General features: G+C 35.1%; 3 protein-coding genes across 4 annotated transcripts; 2 read left to right on the top strand and 1 right to left on the bottom strand.

The window, feature by feature from the left end:
- The first annotated feature begins 279 nt into the window (after positions 1–279).
- On the top strand, positions 280–6,736 carry LOC120086839 (serine/arginine-rich splicing factor SR45-like). The gene is made up of 12 exons (XM_039043649.1): positions 280–614; positions 893–961; positions 1,558–1,646; positions 2,318–2,364; positions 2,445–2,525; positions 2,617–2,782; positions 2,901–3,132; positions 3,248–3,313; positions 4,093–4,209; positions 5,635–5,704; positions 5,792–5,823; positions 6,388–6,736. Exons 1-12 carry the CDS (start codon positions 391–393, stop codon positions 6,449–6,451), a joined length of 1,257 nt encoding a protein of 418 aa, XP_038899577.1. The 5' UTR covers positions 280–390; the 3' UTR covers positions 6,452–6,736.
- A 1,557-nt stretch (positions 6,737–8,293) lies between these two features.
- Positions 8,294–13,355, top strand: LOC120085262. Of its 2 annotated transcripts, XM_039041166.1 has the most exons (5): positions 8,294–8,413; positions 8,524–8,613; positions 9,056–10,156; positions 10,805–11,176; positions 12,797–13,355. In XM_039041166.1, coding segments are annotated over exons 3-5 (1,422 nt in total). In that variant the 5' UTR covers positions 8,294–8,413; positions 8,524–8,613; positions 9,056–9,108; the 3' UTR covers positions 12,799–13,355. The 2 variants fall into 2 exon arrangements, with proteins under 2 accessions (XP_038897094.1, XP_038897093.1); XM_039041165.1 differs by lacking the exon at positions 8,294–8,413 and having other exon boundaries at positions 8,420–8,613.
- A 901-nt stretch (positions 13,356–14,256) lies between these two features.
- Positions 14,257–16,881, bottom strand: LOC120085264 (GDSL esterase/lipase At4g10955). The gene is given in 3 exon segments (XM_039041167.1): positions 14,257–14,537; positions 14,539–15,567; positions 16,497–16,881. Coding segments are annotated over 3 exon segments (1,197 nt in total). The 5' UTR covers positions 16,637–16,881; the 3' UTR covers positions 14,257–14,509.
- Between the last annotated feature and the right edge of the window lie 837 nt (positions 16,882–17,718).

Below are 17,718 nucleotides of genomic sequence, written 5' to 3'. Positions count from 1 at the left end.
ATCCAAATAAAATCAATCCATCAATTTTTTTTTTATTAGACATTGATTTGAATCCCTATTTTATAAAATCGATTGGTTTGATTTTTGGTTGACCCAGACAAAACTATCACACCCTAATTAAAAAAACAATCCAACGTAAACTGTATAAGACTAGCATCTAGGTGCGTCCCAATTTCTCTATTATTTTTATTTTTATTTTTGTTTGTTTGTTTGTTTGTTTCTTTTTTTTTTTTTTTTTTTTAAAAGCTTGCGTTTCATCTCTCCCTTTTTGGTCATTTCACCTCCGTGTGGAGTTACATCTCGACTATTTTTCTGTGTTGCTTCTCGTTTAATCGTTTCTGACGGGTTTAAGCTAGGGTTTCAATCTTCACTCTGCACCTATTGCCGGCCATGGCGAAACCAAGCAGAGGCCGTCGCTCGCCGCCGTCGGGGTCCGGTTCCTCCTCACGTTCCCGCTCATTCTCCGGCTCTGACTCGCGCTCCAGTTCCCGTTCGCGCTCCAGGTCTGCATCTGTGTCCCGCTCCCGCTCTCGTTCCAGGTCCATTTCCTCCTCTTCGTCTCTCTCTCGGAGCGGTAGTTCTCGGAGCCGAAGCCCTCCTCCTCAGAGAAAGAGGTTCGTCTCATTTGAGCTTGCATTTTCGTTTCGGGGGCTTACATTTGGTGCTTATTGCTTGTCAGTGTGAGAGGAAGTATCAGAATTAGGTTTTTTTCTTTTATGTCTGGAGTCTGGTAGATTAAGCATTTCCCTTTATGTCGCTGTTGATTGGATCTTCATGTATTTATTCGAAGCCAAGTTTTGGAATGATTACGTTATAAAGAAACAGACGGCTTCGTATACCAAATGTTGATAATTTTCTTAAGCGGTCAATCACAGTTTCATTTGTTTTTCAGTCCGACTGAAACAGCTCGGCGGACTCGCGCTTCACCTCCACCAGCTAAACGAAGTTCTCCGCCACCCAGGTTTTAACGCCTCCTTCTACATTCTACAGTCAAATCCAACTTCTAATTTCGTTTTCATCTCACTGACATTTATAGTCTCTTCATTATTTGTTCATGGCATGCATTTTCCAATAAGTCGAACATCTATGATTTGGCACGGTTTTTGGATGCTCGCCTTTTGTTAAAGACTTTCGAGGCTCTTCAATGTTTCTGCGGTTTGTTTAACAAGTTACAAGTCAGGGATGGCTAGGGAACAATTTCTAGGATTTCGTATATCTTTGCAACTACGATGCTTCATTTTGGACATCCGGTCAATGGATTAACACCATATGCCGTTGTTTGCCGTTGTCGAACTTGAATGTGATAAACCATGTTCTTTTAGCTTTAGTTGACTTGCAATTGTAAATTTTATCTTTAGTAATTTATCACCACTTGCAATTTTTTTGTCATTGACAATTACAAAACTGACATATACATTTTGTTTATATTAATATTTCCTTTCGATGTGCATTTATATATCAATGATTTATGTTCACCGCTTTCTTTTAGTGATATTTTCCTTGTCTGTCTGTCATATTTATATAATCTGTTTTTCATACTGTGTCTATTGGTTTCAGGAAACCATCTCCTGTCCGCGAGTCACTTGTTCTCCACATTGACGCACTAAGTAGGAATGTCCATGAGGGTCATTTAAGAGAAATCTTCAGTATGGCTTTTCACTCGCTTTCTTTAGGCTTTAAACAATTATTGCAGTGGACCAATGGACTTACGTTTACATTCTTTTTTAAACTTTACAACTTAATGTTTAATACATCCATTAAACCAAAGTGCAAGACTAACTTAAGTTTTATTTCTAGCTTCAACCACATCATCGAAATGATATTCATATAACACTGACTTCATGAACTTGGTATTTTGTATCACCAAAAAAAAAAAAACTTGGTATTTTTTTGTGTAAACATATGTATTTATGTAGTAGATTCAACTCAACGTAGTCTATATGTTTGTAGTGATCATTGACCATGTTGTTTTCTCCTTAATAATTGATTAATTTGTCATATCAATTACTCTTCCTTCCACCTGGTATGTAAAGTTACTGCATGCTCATTACTTTCCTCTCAGCCGTTTTTAAACTAAAGATAGTTTCTTTTTATGAATATATTGCATGGAATGAGTTATAAATTTGCTAGTCTCATTTAATCAAAAGGTTCACCCTCAAATATGATTTTTCCTCCAAAAACCTCTTTATGGCTCAGTAGACTTGATGATTATTAGATTTAATAGGTAATCTGTTATCATTTTTTTTCCTTTAAAAAAGAAGTTAGCTCACGAATTTCTTTATTTCCCCCCCCCCCCCCCCTTCTTGATACCCTTTAGGTAATTTTGGTGAAGTTGTCAATGTCGAGCTAGCAATGGATCGCACAGTGAGTTTTTAACATGCATATTGGATTTGAAGAACTTTTTCTTGAATAATATATCGATGCATCTGTTCTAATGCTTGCAGGTCAACCTTCCTAAAGGATATGGATATGTTGAGTTCAAAACAAGATCTGATGCTGAAAAAGCCCAAGTGTACATGGATGGTGTAGGTTTGCTTAAATGTTCGAGTACTTGAAGTGCATCTATTGATATTCTCTCATAACTGGGGAATGATTGTGATGATTGGCTAAATGTAGGCCCAAATTGATGGGAATGTTATTAGAGCAAGATTTACATTGCCTCAAAGACAGAAGATGCCAACACCTCCTAGGACCGTAGCAACCGTTCCAAAGAGAGAGGGTCCTAAGCTTGACAATGTTGGTCCTGATGCTGAGAAGGATGACATGAAAAGGCAGAGAGAACGTATGACTCTCAATAATTATAAATTTTTAAATGTCCAGCTGTTTCTGCCTACTATTCATTTTATTTTGTATGAGTATGTATGTTATTTTATTGATTTATGTCTGCTCTCTTACACCAGCTTCTCCTCGTCGAAAACCTCCTTCACCTAGAAGGCGCTCGCCTGTTGCTAGGCGAGGTGGGTCTCCTAGAAGACAGCCCGATTCTCCACGCCGTCGTCCGGAGTCTCCTCCACGTCGTCGCGTGGAGTCTCCCTTTCGTCGCGATTCTCCTCCTAGAAGGAGGCCTGCATCACCCATGAGAGGCGGCCGTTCCCCATCACCTTTAGCAAGAAGACATAGATCTCCTCCAAGGTTGACCATCATTCCCCACTCTTCAACCCTTCCAGCGGCACACACACACACACACAATCTATTTCATTTTCTTGAAATGGCAGGAGATTAACATTGTTTAACTTTGGTTGAATAGGCCCTCTCCAAGAAGAATTCGTGGCAGTCCTGTTCGAAGACGTTCACCTCCACCTCCTAGGCGCCGGTATTATGCATTTGACTGTTTTCAGATATTGTTGTCTTTTCTCTTGCACTTTGAATGATACACAGAGATGTTTATTTTTCCTAACCTCACAAATCTATCATTTAATGTCACGGTTTACTATTTATGCCTTATTGCACAAATTATGCAGAAAAAAAAGCATATGAAATATCAATTTTCGCTTTGCCTGCTCCCTCCCCGTGTCCACTAGCCCTCCCGTCCAGAGTGAAGAGACCTCTGCCCTTCCATCCCTTGGATAGATAGAGTGGGAGGGCAGAGCTTTTTTTGGTCAATTTCTTTTCAATCTTGAATTATTGTTTTTAGAGCATGCGTTTCCTTTATTTTAAATTTTTTTAGCATCGCCAGGTATTTGAAGAAGAATAAAAATTGCATCAGGTTTTGTTTGGTTCTGTAGTTCTTGTTGGCCATTGATCATTTTGTTATGCCTTGACACAGGTAACTGTGGTTTTTGGGTGATCCAAGCAAATTTAAAATAATGCTATTGCCGACTTAAAATGAAGTATTAACTAATAGAGTATCTCTCGGTGTAACTGTTTAAAATTTTACTTCGGTAATTGGAAGAATGGTGACTGAGGGCATGATAACTTTCTAATGTTTGAGAAATTAACGCATTTGAGCATGGCAGTTAGAGCTTTTGATTGCTGTTCACTGTGATTGAGCATAGTTTTTACTCGAAAGTGCTGTGGTCTAACTCAATGGTTTCAGTTACATTTTTACTAGGTACATGAGAGTTGCATAATTAAATTGTGTTTCTTTCTCAGTACACCACCTCGGCGTGCTCGTAGCCCTCCAAGAAGGTCTCCAGTTGTTCGTAGACGAAGCCGTTCACCTATTAGAAGACCAGCTCGATCACGTTCTCGATCATTTTCACCACGGAGGTAACTTGATGCCAAATGAATTTTTTTGTCATGACCAACTAACTGGCGTTTAAAGGAAAACTGTTAGTATGTATGGATTTGAATACCCCTTTTCCCCTCTTGTCATGATCAATTCCTTTTTTAAGAAAAACTATTTCATATTGATTGTGCACTCTGTGTTTGTGGTGGATAATCTAAATGACGAAGTAGATCACAGCATTCCCTACCATGGGCATTGATCAAGAAGAAAAATAATCACAATGAACCTTTCTGAACATCCCCAAGTGAGAGCTATGAAACAAATGAGACGATTCTCCTTGCTCTTCTATTTTTCCATCATAGAGTCTTGCTAGCACTGAGCTAAAGAATTATAATGGTGTAGCTGTGTAGGAAGTTGGTGAAATTGTTGTGAAGTTTTGTTCTCACTTTCCAAATCGTTTTAGACAACTCTTGAGTAATTACTCTAGATTTCGATTTGGAAGTCAACTGCCCGTGTTTCAGCATTCCATGTTCTAGAGCCTCCTGCCTTTATGTCCCGAGGGATCCTTTCGATCTAGACAATGGGGGCCGGCCCTTCTAGCGAAGGTTATCTAAAGTTGAGCATTCTCAGTACGTCTCAGATGCTCTTGGCTACAGTTATAGCTACCATTTTCCAAGCCAAGTTTCTTTCAAAAGAAGCAAACATTGGCAGATGTGTTATCTTTTCTCCAATTGTCAAACCGAGAGACCTAGGCCTAAAATGCTTTGATGTCTGGTCTAGTGGTGCTGGGGTTTTATGTATATATTATAATGATGATTAGAAACTAAGCTTTAAACGATCCCAATTTCCTATCATTTTACCTAAAATTTTGTTTAAGAAACAATAATCAGAATCGTCCCCAAAGTCTTAAAAAAAATGTGTAAATAATTGCATATTAGTGGATAATATTTGTATTGTATAGTTAGCTTTTTGAAAAGGATGCTAGGAAAGTTAGCTTTTTGTATTGTGGTTAGTTGGCTTGGTCAATATCTCATATCCTGTGTTCCATTTTGTGGGATTTTTGGTGAGAGTAATAATAAAATTTGCAGGGGTGGGCAAGATCTTATAGCGATGTTTGGTACCTGTAAGATTCTATGTTTCTCTTTAGGCTTTAGCGACTGGGTCATTTTGTAATTACTCGGTAGGTCTTATTTTATTGGGGTGGTCCACTTTCTGTAGATTCTATGTTTCTCTTCAGAATGTTGGTGTAATTTTTCATTTCAATGGAAGTTTGGTTTCTCAATTAAAAAAAGAATCATACCATCATTTACTTTACGCTTCTGTGACTGTTTACATTCCCCTAACCATATTTTATTTCCACATTGCTACTACCTTTGTTTGTTTGTTTGTTTTTTTTTTTTTTTTTTTAATGCCCGCTGTAATCCATTTGTTTATCTTATAATTTTCTTATGGTGATCTCTATCCAGAGGTCGGCCGGCAGCTGCTGGTAGACGTGGGAGATCATCCTCCTACTCTGGGTCACCTAGTCCACGCAAGGTTTGATCTTCCCATTCTTACCCCTTTTATTGCTTGTTTTTCCTTGCATTGGTAGTCGCTTCACTTTTCTCTATTTTATGTTTACAGGTACCCAGGAGGGTATCTCGCAGTCCGAGAAGGTAATCCTATGCATTACACAAAATATTGATGTTTCTTGAAAATGAAAGAAAATTTTTTACGTTCTCGAAGACCTAGTTTGCTCTAATTCTATAGTATAAATCACAAAAAAAAATATATAGGTGCATCCCGGGCTGCACCTATGTTTTGTACGACCTACCAAATTGTTTAATCATTATCTGTCATGTGACAAATTCACTTTATTTTTTTTAATATTATAATTCTTTTTGTTTGTGATGGGATGAGAGTGAGATGTATAAAGACAATATTTTCCCAAACCTATAAACTAAAGGACACCATTAATGACCTTACATGAACAAGACTTGTTCTATAGTTTGTACAACTGTGTCTTTGAGTTGGATATTCTTTCTCCCGACCAAGCTTCTAGATTACCGAAGAGTAGGTGCTCGAATTATAGTAAGTTTAGCATGACTTTCAAAAGTAGAAAGCACTTGTTAAGTGTGAACTTGACCATCTAACCAAACACCATTAATTCTCTCTTAATCTTATATAATGAATGTAGATATATATTTAACTATTGTAGTGTGTGATTGTTTGGTGTGTAGGCCGTTGAGAGGGAGAAGCAGCAGCAGGAGCAGTAGCAGTAGTTCTCCACCTCGTAAGCCATAAGGAACTCTACACATCTCTCTCTCCCAACCTCCCTCCCTAATTCCCTCTTTCGTTCTATCTGTGTATTCCAAAATATGCGACTTTTTTTTTTTTTTCTCTTCCTTGCCCTGGTAAAGAGCTTTCTTGTACCAAAAGTATTTGGATTAATTCTCATTTTGGTTTGTTTGTAGTTAGTTTTTCTTGTTACTATTAGATTAAACATTTAGATATACTTTTCTAATTGCACTCTGTACTATTATTACACTTCTACTATTGAAAAGTCCAGACGTGAAAGTTCCTCCTTTTCTCCTGGGTTTTAGAGGATGCCCTCATTTTTTTTGGGTGATGCCTTATGTTCCTTTTTCTAATATTGTTTTTGTTAATCCAAACTTACTTTATAAGTTTATTTGTGGCTTTAAGTTATATTAAATATTAAATTTATACTCTTTAACTTAATTTGTTTAGTATTGAATAAATGATCATAATTATCACGTTTATTTGTCCCAAGCCAGATTCCACAAAAGAAACTCTTAATTGAGACTTGAATTTCCAGATTACAATAGAAGAAATGTTAAATTTATATTAGATATTTAGCCAGCATAAATGTTAAATTTATATTTATTAATTAAAGTAAGGTTAATTTTTTTTTGAAAAATATAGGAAAATAAAAAAATTTATTTATAAATATATCCAAATGTCACTATCAATGAATGGATTGTGGATCATGATAGATATCTATGTGATAGATGTTTATAGTGGTTATAGTGATATTTTGTTATACTTGAAAATATTTTAAATAGTTTTATCATTTACAATAATGATCCTTTATTCAAATAGTAATAATTTTATAAAATTAAATGTCAAATATCATCTGAAATTTTCCCATTTCTTCAAAAAAAAAAAAAAAAAAAAAAGGTTTTTAGATCCTATCTTGATTTTTTTAAACGTGGGATAAAAAGTAGATAATAAATTATAGGTGGAATGAGAAACTGTCAAAAAAAAAAAAAAAAGGGAAAAGAAAAAGAAAAATTTAGAATAGTTATTAAATGAGATTTAAACCTTCAAAATTTCTTTTTGTCCTTAAAATTTTTTCTATTTGGTGAATGAATTTTCAAAATTTCTATTTTGATTCTTAAATTTTGAAACCAATAATTTTTTAATTCTTTTGTGAAAAAAAAATTGAAATGAACATTTCACATACTTAAAATTTTGACATTAATTTGTTAATATTCTTTAAGTAAAAATAACTTATTTTAAAAATTTAGAGACCAAAATAGATCTGTCCTTAAAATTTAAGATAAAAGAAACTTGTTGAAAATTGATTGAAGCATGATAAACTTGAATTTTTAAATCCATTTCAGCTGAAGTGTTATTTGACCTCATTTTTATAAAATAAGATTTTATGACCATTTTCAAGTTCATTTTTTTTCTTATTCTCTTTGAATTCTAGTATTTCTCTCTACAAACTCCTTCTCCATCTTTTCTCTAGATTCCTTCGTTGTTTTGATAACAATATCGCTTCCTTTCTGTATGCTCCCTCTAACGATAACAACTATGATAATGAGCAAAGTTGTTTCTTATTCTTTTGACAATAATCATGAACAACGTAAACAATTTTTTAAAACATCAAATGAACCAAGTAGGGAAGGTAAAAATAAGAAATACGTGTCCAAGGAAGTGACAATAATCAAACAAGAGCGATAAAAAAAAAATAATCCCATAAAATGATTGATAATACCAACAAAAGAGTAAAAAATTTCGTTTTTGACCCAAAAAAAAGGGGTCAAATTTCATTTCTAAAAGGAAAAAATAAAAGTAAAAATTAGGTCAATCCTTACAAAAATCCCACAAGATATAATGTATAGGAAGTCTATTTTGTGGATTTTGCCCAATGATTTACAGAAAACGCCATTTCGGACAGTAACGCACCAAATGGAAGAGGAGAAAACGGCGCAAACTTCTTGGTCAAATTGACTCTCTCAGGTCCCCATTCTCCTCCAACTTCAATTCTCATCCTCTCTCTTGACGTTTTTTTGGCGCAAATCTACCTCTATGCCCTCTAAAATTTGCCATATCTTTTAAAAAAATTTCAGCTTGATTTTGATCTTCGCTCAGTTGCTGTCAAGAACACAAGGCAAACAACTAGCTCCGGCGACTTAGGAAGGAACCCTCGTCATATTCAGGTCTGTTTACAAGTTACTCAGTTTTTGGCGTCAATATTTCGCCATGGTTTAGGGTTTGAATTTTATCCAAACCCGACCTTCAGATGTTGCTCTAATCGACGGGTTTTGTTCGGTTTTACATTTTACAATTGATTCTCTTCTGTATGTCTGTGTCACTTGGGGATTATACTGTTATTTGCCTCGTTAATTCTGCAAAAGTTTTACTTGTAAGTGGTAGATGAAACGAAGCATGAATTGAAAGGGAACTTAATTTGTTTGAGTTGGGAAGGCGCCCAAAAATATGTTTGCTACTGATATTGATTATTCGTTTGATATGTTTAGTTGACTTTCAAATTCCACGTTTTAAGAGACATATTAAACCCCACTGTAGTTAACATACTTCCATGATTAGTATTTGTTTTTGCCGTTACTGATTGCGCTTTTTGCTTGTTTTTGTATATAGAATGAACAGAGTTGCTTAAATTGAGGTGTTGGCCGTTGAAAACACTCCATTTCATGGCAGGCAATGGCCTGCCATCATTGGGTCGTGTTAAGCTTACGGATATAGCACCATCCGAAGGTGTTCCTTCTGAGTCTTTCAAATTGTCGGTCTCAACTCTGTCACATTCACTAGCTCAATACTCTGCTGCCATCATCCAATTCCCTGCTTGTGATGGGGCTCTTTTAAGGTCTGGTTTAGATTCTGCGCGTCTCTACTTCCACCAGAGAGCTGCATGTTCATCTGCCGAGTTGATGCAAAACAATGATTCACGAGAGTGGTGCAGAACTTCTGGTTATTATGTGGATGCTCAGATGTGGCAAGAAACATATGATTATAGGCCTGGATTGACTCCAGTTGAGCCCAGCAATGGAATGGAGGTACCACCTGCAGGTTTGCCAGACATATTTGCACTCTATGGAAAGGCATCTCGAATAATTTTGGATGCCATCAGCTTCTATCTAAACTTGCGCAGCTCTCCTTTCACAGAAATACTCGATAATGTTCCCCTAAGAAGTAGGGAGATATCATCTTCTGTGTTGTCCGTGTGCTGTTATGGGAGACCCTCATTTCATGGAGAGCATCACCATAAATTAACTGCTCCAGAGGATAGCCACTTGGCTATGTATGCGTCGGACCATGACCATCAAATTGATAAAAGTCTTATTACTCTGGTAAAGTCAGATAAGGCAGGTTTACTAATAAAGGATTTCAATGGTAGATGGATTCTTGTGGATGGAGATCTTGGGCCTCAAGATGCTATAGTTTATCCTGGACTTGCACTCTATCAAGCAACTGCGGGGTATGTGAATCCTGCTTTGCTCAGAACAGATGTGAATAATATTCAAGGTAGTATGTATGGACGGTGCTCCTTGTTGTTCAAACTCATGCCTAAATCCATGACTAGCCTCAGTTGTTCGGAAATGAGAGCAGCTGGCCATGGGGTAGATGTTCAGTTCCAGCTTCCAGTACCAGTGGATGACTTTATGCAGAGATCACCCTCAACCGACCAAGTCTTTAACCGCCCAAATTTCCATAATTTCAGTTTCTCTACATCCCAAGATGGTAGGCCAAATCTTATAATTTTTAATTTTGGAGACAATGAATGTCATTTAGTGAGTTTTTTTCCCCTCTTTTTTCTGTAACCTCCCTTGGCATGGGTCGACTCTCCCTTTTTTGTAGTTTAATTACATAACACATCAATTACATTATTTCTTATCATAAAAAAAAAAGACATTTATCAGGTTTATAAATGCAATATTAATTTTCTTTTACATGTTTAATACTTAGCTGCTTGGTTTGATTGATGTTAGTTGTTTCTTTCTACAGTATACACAAGCATGTGTAGATCGCTGAAATTTAAATTTCCCTTCCCTTCAATGTTTACCTAGACATATTAAAGTGCCATCTGTTTATATTGCCATTTCGCTATATTTTTCGAGAATATCTCATAGTGAAAGAGCGTTGTGAGAAAATGATTCATGTTTCAATGTATATTTTTGGGTGAAATATGGATTGGAAGCCATGTATTTGCATTATTTTTTATTATTGCTTGATAGTTTGAATGTTGGCTTGCCCGAATACTTAGTTGTTCATTTCATGTTTATCCACTTGTTGGGTAGTGTTGCTTCTATGGTAATTTTAGCGTTAGTAGCCACCTTAGTGAGAAGCTTTCAATTAACAGGGTGTTGGATCGATGAAATGCTGGTACAGGATCCATAAAAATGAGGAGGAGAAAGAATAATTCAAGTACCAAACCTCTACCCCCTTCTAAGAGATTACGGCTTGAGGCACAGAGAGTTCTGAAGGAGAAAGTACAGGATATTGCAGATAAGAAGGGTATCAAATTGAGGTTCTGTAGTCTGAAGGATTGTGAGAGTCACATTCACACATTAGATAGCCCTTGTGCCAGCACAAGAATGGAGATTGGGTGGCCTCCTGGAGTGCCGTTTGTTCATCCTCACGATCTACCTAATAAGGCAAAAATTGGTTTTCTTGAAGCTTATGAGCCTGGTTGGACAGCTAGTCATGAGGTTGAATTAAGTCTTACTGAACCTGGGCAAGTGGGTCAACAGTCAACCAACTGTAAGTGGATATCTGTCATATTCATATATGCATGCATCAACTGGTTCTAGTTTTTTACTCCAAAAAGTTTCTGCTTTGCAATCCATGTGACTGAAGCTTACTGATTTTGGTTCAATTCAGAAAATCCTTGAGGTATAGATACTTGTTATAGTATTATTGTCTTTGGAAAGAGGGAACTGAAAACATAGGTCTGCATCATTATTTTTCCTATTAGGTGAAGGTGGGTAACAGAATTCAAAATTGTAAGCATGTACACTCTTTCCCAGTATATTATTATTTTCCTCCTCCCCCCATTTTCATTGTTGTCTGCAGAATCATGTTTTGTTTTTGTTTTTTTTTTTTAATATTATTATTTATTTTTTATTTCTCCTCCATCCCCTTGAAATTAATGGCCAGCCTTTTTTAATTGGCTGCTGAAAATCTTCGAGATAATTTTATGAATCATCCAGGAATCAGGAAGATTAACAGTAGTGGTTGATGGAGGAGATAGCTTTAGTGCCCTGCTGCATTTTTTGTGCCTTAGGGATGAATTTGTGAGTATAGAAAGTTTGATATATGATTTGAACTTGTGTCCATGTCCTTTGTTTCTCATTAAAAACGTTGTGTCCATGTCTGGTAGGAGTGGGAACTATCCACGGAGATTTGTTTGGTTCACAAGTGAATTGGATCCTAGAGTATATATTTCCTAGAAGCTTGAAGATAATCACTTTGGATAATTTGAACTCCATGTCACACATGCTTCACGGATCTTGGAAGCTCTTGTGTAGAACAATTTTACGGGCACATCAATCTCTGCACATTATTATTGTTATTATTATTATTATTATTATTATTTGTTGAGAAACAAAGGATATCATTCAAAACGGCCCAAGCTCTCAACAAAACAACCCAAAGGACAAGGGGATAAGGCATCCCCTTTCTGAAAGGAAGGGTTACAAAAAGACCTTCCTATCTAAGTTAATGGTGTCTATGGTATAGTTACAAAACAACTATTTTGAGGCCATAAAACAACCCATGTTCTGCATATCTTAGCTTTTCACCGTAGCATTGAGTCATAGACTGATTTTAGTTTAACTCGTTCAAATTTTTAACAAGTTTGTGAGTGTTACCTTGAAGGATGTAGAGTGGTGTTGTCGGGAGCTTGAAAGTTTAGTATTGGCTAGGCAATTACGTATCAGTTTGTATGAAGTCATACTACTTCATGTAGATTTGGCACTCCATTCGTTCAGTTGTTTCACAAGCATCACCAACCCAACTTTTCAGCCCTGCACCTAATACACAAGCTCCCCAATCCTGAGTTCACTTCATCATATAGTTTTCATATACCCTTTTAAGCAATTTAGTCTTTCTTATTTACTTTCCAATTGGAAATCTCTATTGTAATCACCTATAGGTGCTTTGGGGATTCCCCTAATTTCATTCATTCAATGAAATGTTTCTTATCTTAAAAAAAAAAAGAAGGAAAATCTATCATAGAGTTTTTCTTCCCCCACTTTTATATTTTCTTTTTCTTGCTTGGCTTCCATGTCTGCTATATCTGCATCTTCTTTTTCTTAAAATGTTTGTTTTAGCTTTATTCTTTTTGGATGTCAATGGCATATTGTTTTTCTCTTTCTGAAGGAATTAGTTCATGTTCTGTACAACAATGAATTCTCAAGGCCTCGTAGCTTGCAACTTCAAAACCAGTTCCATTCATTCATGGCTGTTGATCAGCTCATCATACCTGCGCTCAGATTGTCGTTTCAATACCAATGCTGACAAATCGTGCTTGTTTGCATCTCCAGCAAAGACTGTACATATGTATTACTTTCTGGGTAAGCCTGTTTCATCTTCATCTCCTCTAACTGTTGGACAGCTTCATCTTATTTGTTGGAGGACAACTCTTGAAGAAAGGGGTTTGTTAAGTTAGCTAACCAGTGATGGTAATGGAGTGGAAAGAACTATTTCCTTTGAATTCTAGTAGAGATTTTTCTCATGTTAGTCATACCTTCATGTTCCTAGACTAGTCAAGTATGATGTGTAAAATTTGGGAAATACGATTAGAGAGCAGAAATATACAAACTTGACGTTCCTGAAGAAATATTTGCTGTTTTCTTCTTTTTCTATTCTTGATGTTGTTCTTCTTATACCAGTGGATCGTGACTTAAGCTCTTCACAATACATCTCTTTTGCTTTTAAATTTTACGATTACTTTTTTTCATCTGTGCTTAGAAAATATTTTTAAGCAGTTAGAAAATCATTCTGAACGTCCTTATATAATTATATGACATTCCAAGCAAGGTGATCCTTGCGGGCATTCTTAACACCATTTTTTCTCATTTAGATTGCAAAACTGATTGTAATATTATTTTTATTCTACTCTTTACGCTGATCATTTTTATTTTCATACATAAGGAATGGACTCTTTAGTATATGTTTGGAAGAGAACAGTTAGAAGGTAAGGGTTATGCTGATCTCCTGCTTTCTTTTATTCACATCAACTGCAAGTGGTTATAGCCTAGGCTGCTGCTCATTTCTATGTGATTTATTCATTTGCATTATCCAAACACCAACTATTTATTTATTAATTGGAAAAAAAATCAATTTATATACCTAAGCTTTGTCGTATCATTCCTTATTTTCACATGTGGATTAGACTAGACTTCTTTAAATGCATAAATTAATGCAATATTAGAGAAAAATGTTGGAATCAAATGAATAAAGATGACTCTTTATTCAGTTTTTCATCTTCTTGTCTTCTTTTATTTTTCTCTACTTATTTGCCAAAAATTACATTATTATTTTCCTTTCTACTTTGATAGAATTTTTGGAGAAGAATAATTTAGTTACGGTGATATTGATGCAATTATTAGCTTGAAAGTTGATACAATCTCTTAAATTAATTTGATATTTTCAACTCCAATGCTTCATACAAAGCACACAAACACAAAACAAAATAAAAATCAATGCCCAGCCATGTAAGTTTTGTTCATGATCAACTTTTGTTGCATTTTTCATAGAATACATGAGTTCCATTCATATTATTCACAAAAGAAAATTCTAGCTAGTGTTCTCTCCTCAATTAACATTCAATTTCTCAGTTAAAAAATCTAAGAAGTCGATTTGATGATGATGGATATAATCTGTCAAGTTTATGTAATACACTGTAAGTTGATTTGCTCAATCAAACAGAGTTGAAAAGAATCACTACGAGAATACCTCGTATATTCAAGTCAAACACAATCCGAATGAAGCAATAAACAACACGAGACATGACATCAGAAGAACTATACCGACATATCCCGAAATCGAAAATGAGTTATTTAGCCACACAATTCCCAGAAACTGAACACTTCACCTACTAGGATTTCCCTGTGTTTGATTGTGCTGCTGAAATGGTGTACAGGGACTTGAGCTGCCTGCTTATGAGCTTGCTGTCATGGAGAGCTAGCTGAAGCTGCAAATCATCAGACCACCATTGTTCCAATCCATGAGCTTCAAGAAACTTCTGCTTTCCTTTTGACATTACAAACAATTTTGCTGCTGCTGCTGCTGCTACTGCTCTCCCATTTGTGGTATTAACATTTTCTTTCCCTTCATTGCTTTGCTCTACTTGATCTGATTTTTCAGTATATGAACAGCATATATAATCACTATTATTTACATATAGATGAGGAACCCATTTCCCAATTCCCACCCCTGGATTCTTTAACCTGTTTAGATTAGATACCCAACTCTTTAAACCAGCTCCTCCATATGCTTTTTCTTCTTCAATATTGCTGTTTTCTGTTGTTTCATTACCTGAAGGAAGCATTGATTTGATTCTCTTCCAAGCAAACTCTGCTTTTTCCCCTATGTTTCTCAAACTCATAGCTACTGAAACAGAAGGAGGATTGAACAAATGAGTTTCAACATAAATTCCTTCTTTAGCTAAGGCTTTTCCCACTTGTAGAGCAAACCCAGCTCCTAAGGAATGACCAGCAACACAAACATTGTTGCTTCCATAACTCTCAGCAACTGATTTCAATGCTTCCAAAGCTACATTAAACCTGACAGAACCCTTTAGGCTTTCCCAAGCGAGAAACCGAAGGTCATCCTCGATATCCCGGCGGATTGTCGGGCTTTTGAGTAATGTCCCTCTTAAGGCCAAAACAGCCCTTGGTGCACCACTGGGTCTGATGAGTACTAGATCAGCCATGGCTGCTGACCTATCCCATTCTAGAATTGCACCAAATATTGATCCATCTCTTTCATCAATTAAGGTTCGAACTAGCTTGTATTTGAAGGGGATCCACCATTTAGGAGCTAGAGCATTTTCTTTGTTGCTTCTGTTCTCTTGCCTGTCTAGTTCTAGTAAGTAAACTGCTTGAATAAAACAGGCAATAACAGTTCTTTTGTAATTCCCATCCTTCCTGCAGTAAAATTCCTCATTAGCTTGAACATGCATCATTAAATGATGCTATTTCAATCCAATTGTCAAAAATGCAAAAAAATGAGCATAGTTCAATTAGCATATAAAGTATATATCATCGATTGAGAGGTCAAAAGTTCAAAATAAAATAAAATAAAATAAAATAAAAAGAATAAAAATAAAAATAAATAAAATCAATCTACATGGTTTTGGTCTTCAAATTCATTTCAAATCGTTTCTGATCAAGTTTTCCACAGACATCTTGCATGCAAGTTTCAAGTGTAAGTGCACTGATTAAACTTACATCATCTAAATGAGTACTCAAGTTTTATTGGTGGTAGACCATTCGAATTGATCGCTTATATAGTATCAAAATTAGATTAAAAAATAAAATATCTTTGATACTTTGAGTCGTCTCTGTATTTTCAAATATTCAATTTTAATTCATGTACAATCAATCTTAAAAATAATTATAATTATTTTTTTCATAGAGAAAAAAGGTATACAGCATCCACTTATAAATTTTGAAAATATATTTAGGATCTTCATTATTATTTAAACCAATTTTGATAAATGTTAATTTAGAAGGGACTGAGTTTAAAATTTATGAGAAGTCATGAAACTAAAATAGAGTGAAATCAAAAGTACAGTTCGGAAATTTAGCCAATGAGCTTTAAGCTTGATTTAACAAATGATTGAAATGTTTGGAGTGATTATGAATTGACTAAAATCACTTTTATTATTTTTTAAATTTGAAAAATATATTTATTCCTCCAAAATCAATTTTAATAAGTAAAATTAAGTTGAATTTATTTGAAAAAAAAATTAAATCACTTCCAAACGAAGAAAGTAGCCTGAATCAGAAGAAATGTGGAGAGAAAAATAATTGGACGAAAGAGTTGGATATTGAATTAGAGTGAATTAAGTTACCAACTGGAATTGATTAGGTCTCGCCAATTGGGAGAAGTAACATTGCGAGGTCCAGATACATGAAAAGCATACGGATGAGCCTCCGCTGCTGTCGCCGTCGTTGCTGCCGCTGTCAGCTCCGCCGTATCGCGATTTTCCATTAAGTCGCCGCCGCCGCCCTCTCTTCTTCTTCTGGTTGGGTTTCTCTGAGAGAGGGAGAAATGTGGGTAAAGAGAGTGAAGGAGAAAGAAGAGAGAGTAATTTAGGGGAAAGTTTTGGGAATTTGCTGTTTGGAAGACTGTTTGTTTTCACTTTGAATCGGATTCGATGTGGAGTTCTTAAAATATTTTCTTTTTTTGAAATGGAATATAATATAATAATGACGCCGAAACCGAAACGCCTGGTTTTCGTAGATCTTCAACGGTCATATTTTCATGCCCATTCTCTGGNTAATTAATTATTATTATTATTATTATTATTTCGTTAGTCTTAGACGGTGAATATTTTAACTTCACTTTACTTTTATAGTTAAAATATTATTTTTGTTCCGACGTTGGATTTCATTTCATGTTATTGAAACTTAGTCATGTACTTCCTAAATCTTAAATTTACCTATTTAAAATTAACTTTTTCAAATTAGCAATAACTATCATAAAAGAAACTAAAATAAGTTGGGATTTAAGAGATTCGCGGTTTAAATCCTTCAACTTCATTTATATTAAAAAAAAAAAAATTATATAAGAAAATAAACTAACTACCTGAATTATTTTATAGATTTATTGCTAGCATGAATAAAAATTAAAAGTATATAGACTAAAATAAAATGAGACTCAAATACAAAGAAAAAAAATAATACTTCAATTTTGGTTAAAAATCATTTTTAGTCCTCAAGGCCTGGTTTGGTAAGAAATAACAATGTTGTTTTTGTTTTATTTTTTAAAAATTAAACATGTTTCCTCACCAAATTCTAATTTTTTTTTTCAAAATTTGGCGTGGTTTTTTAAACAATTAATAAAAAGTAGATGACAAAAGAAGAAATTTGAAGGCGAAAGTATTCTCTATAGACTTAATTTTATAAAACGAAACAAAAAACTAAATGGTTACCACATAGGGCCTAAATTTTCATAAAAATATCAATTTAGTAATTGAACTTTGGTTTATTAAAATTTAGTCTATGTACTTTCAATTTTGTGTCAATTTAGCCCTTAAACAGTGCTAGGTAACAATTTAGCCTTTCCACTTA

This window comes from Benincasa hispida, chromosome 9 (assembly GCF_009727055.1).
Source record: "Benincasa hispida cultivar B227 chromosome 9, ASM972705v1, whole genome shotgun sequence".
Lineage (NCBI taxonomy): Eukaryota > Viridiplantae > Streptophyta > Magnoliopsida > Cucurbitales > Cucurbitaceae > Benincasa > Benincasa hispida.
This window is presented reverse-complemented; position numbering and strand designations above follow the sequence as displayed.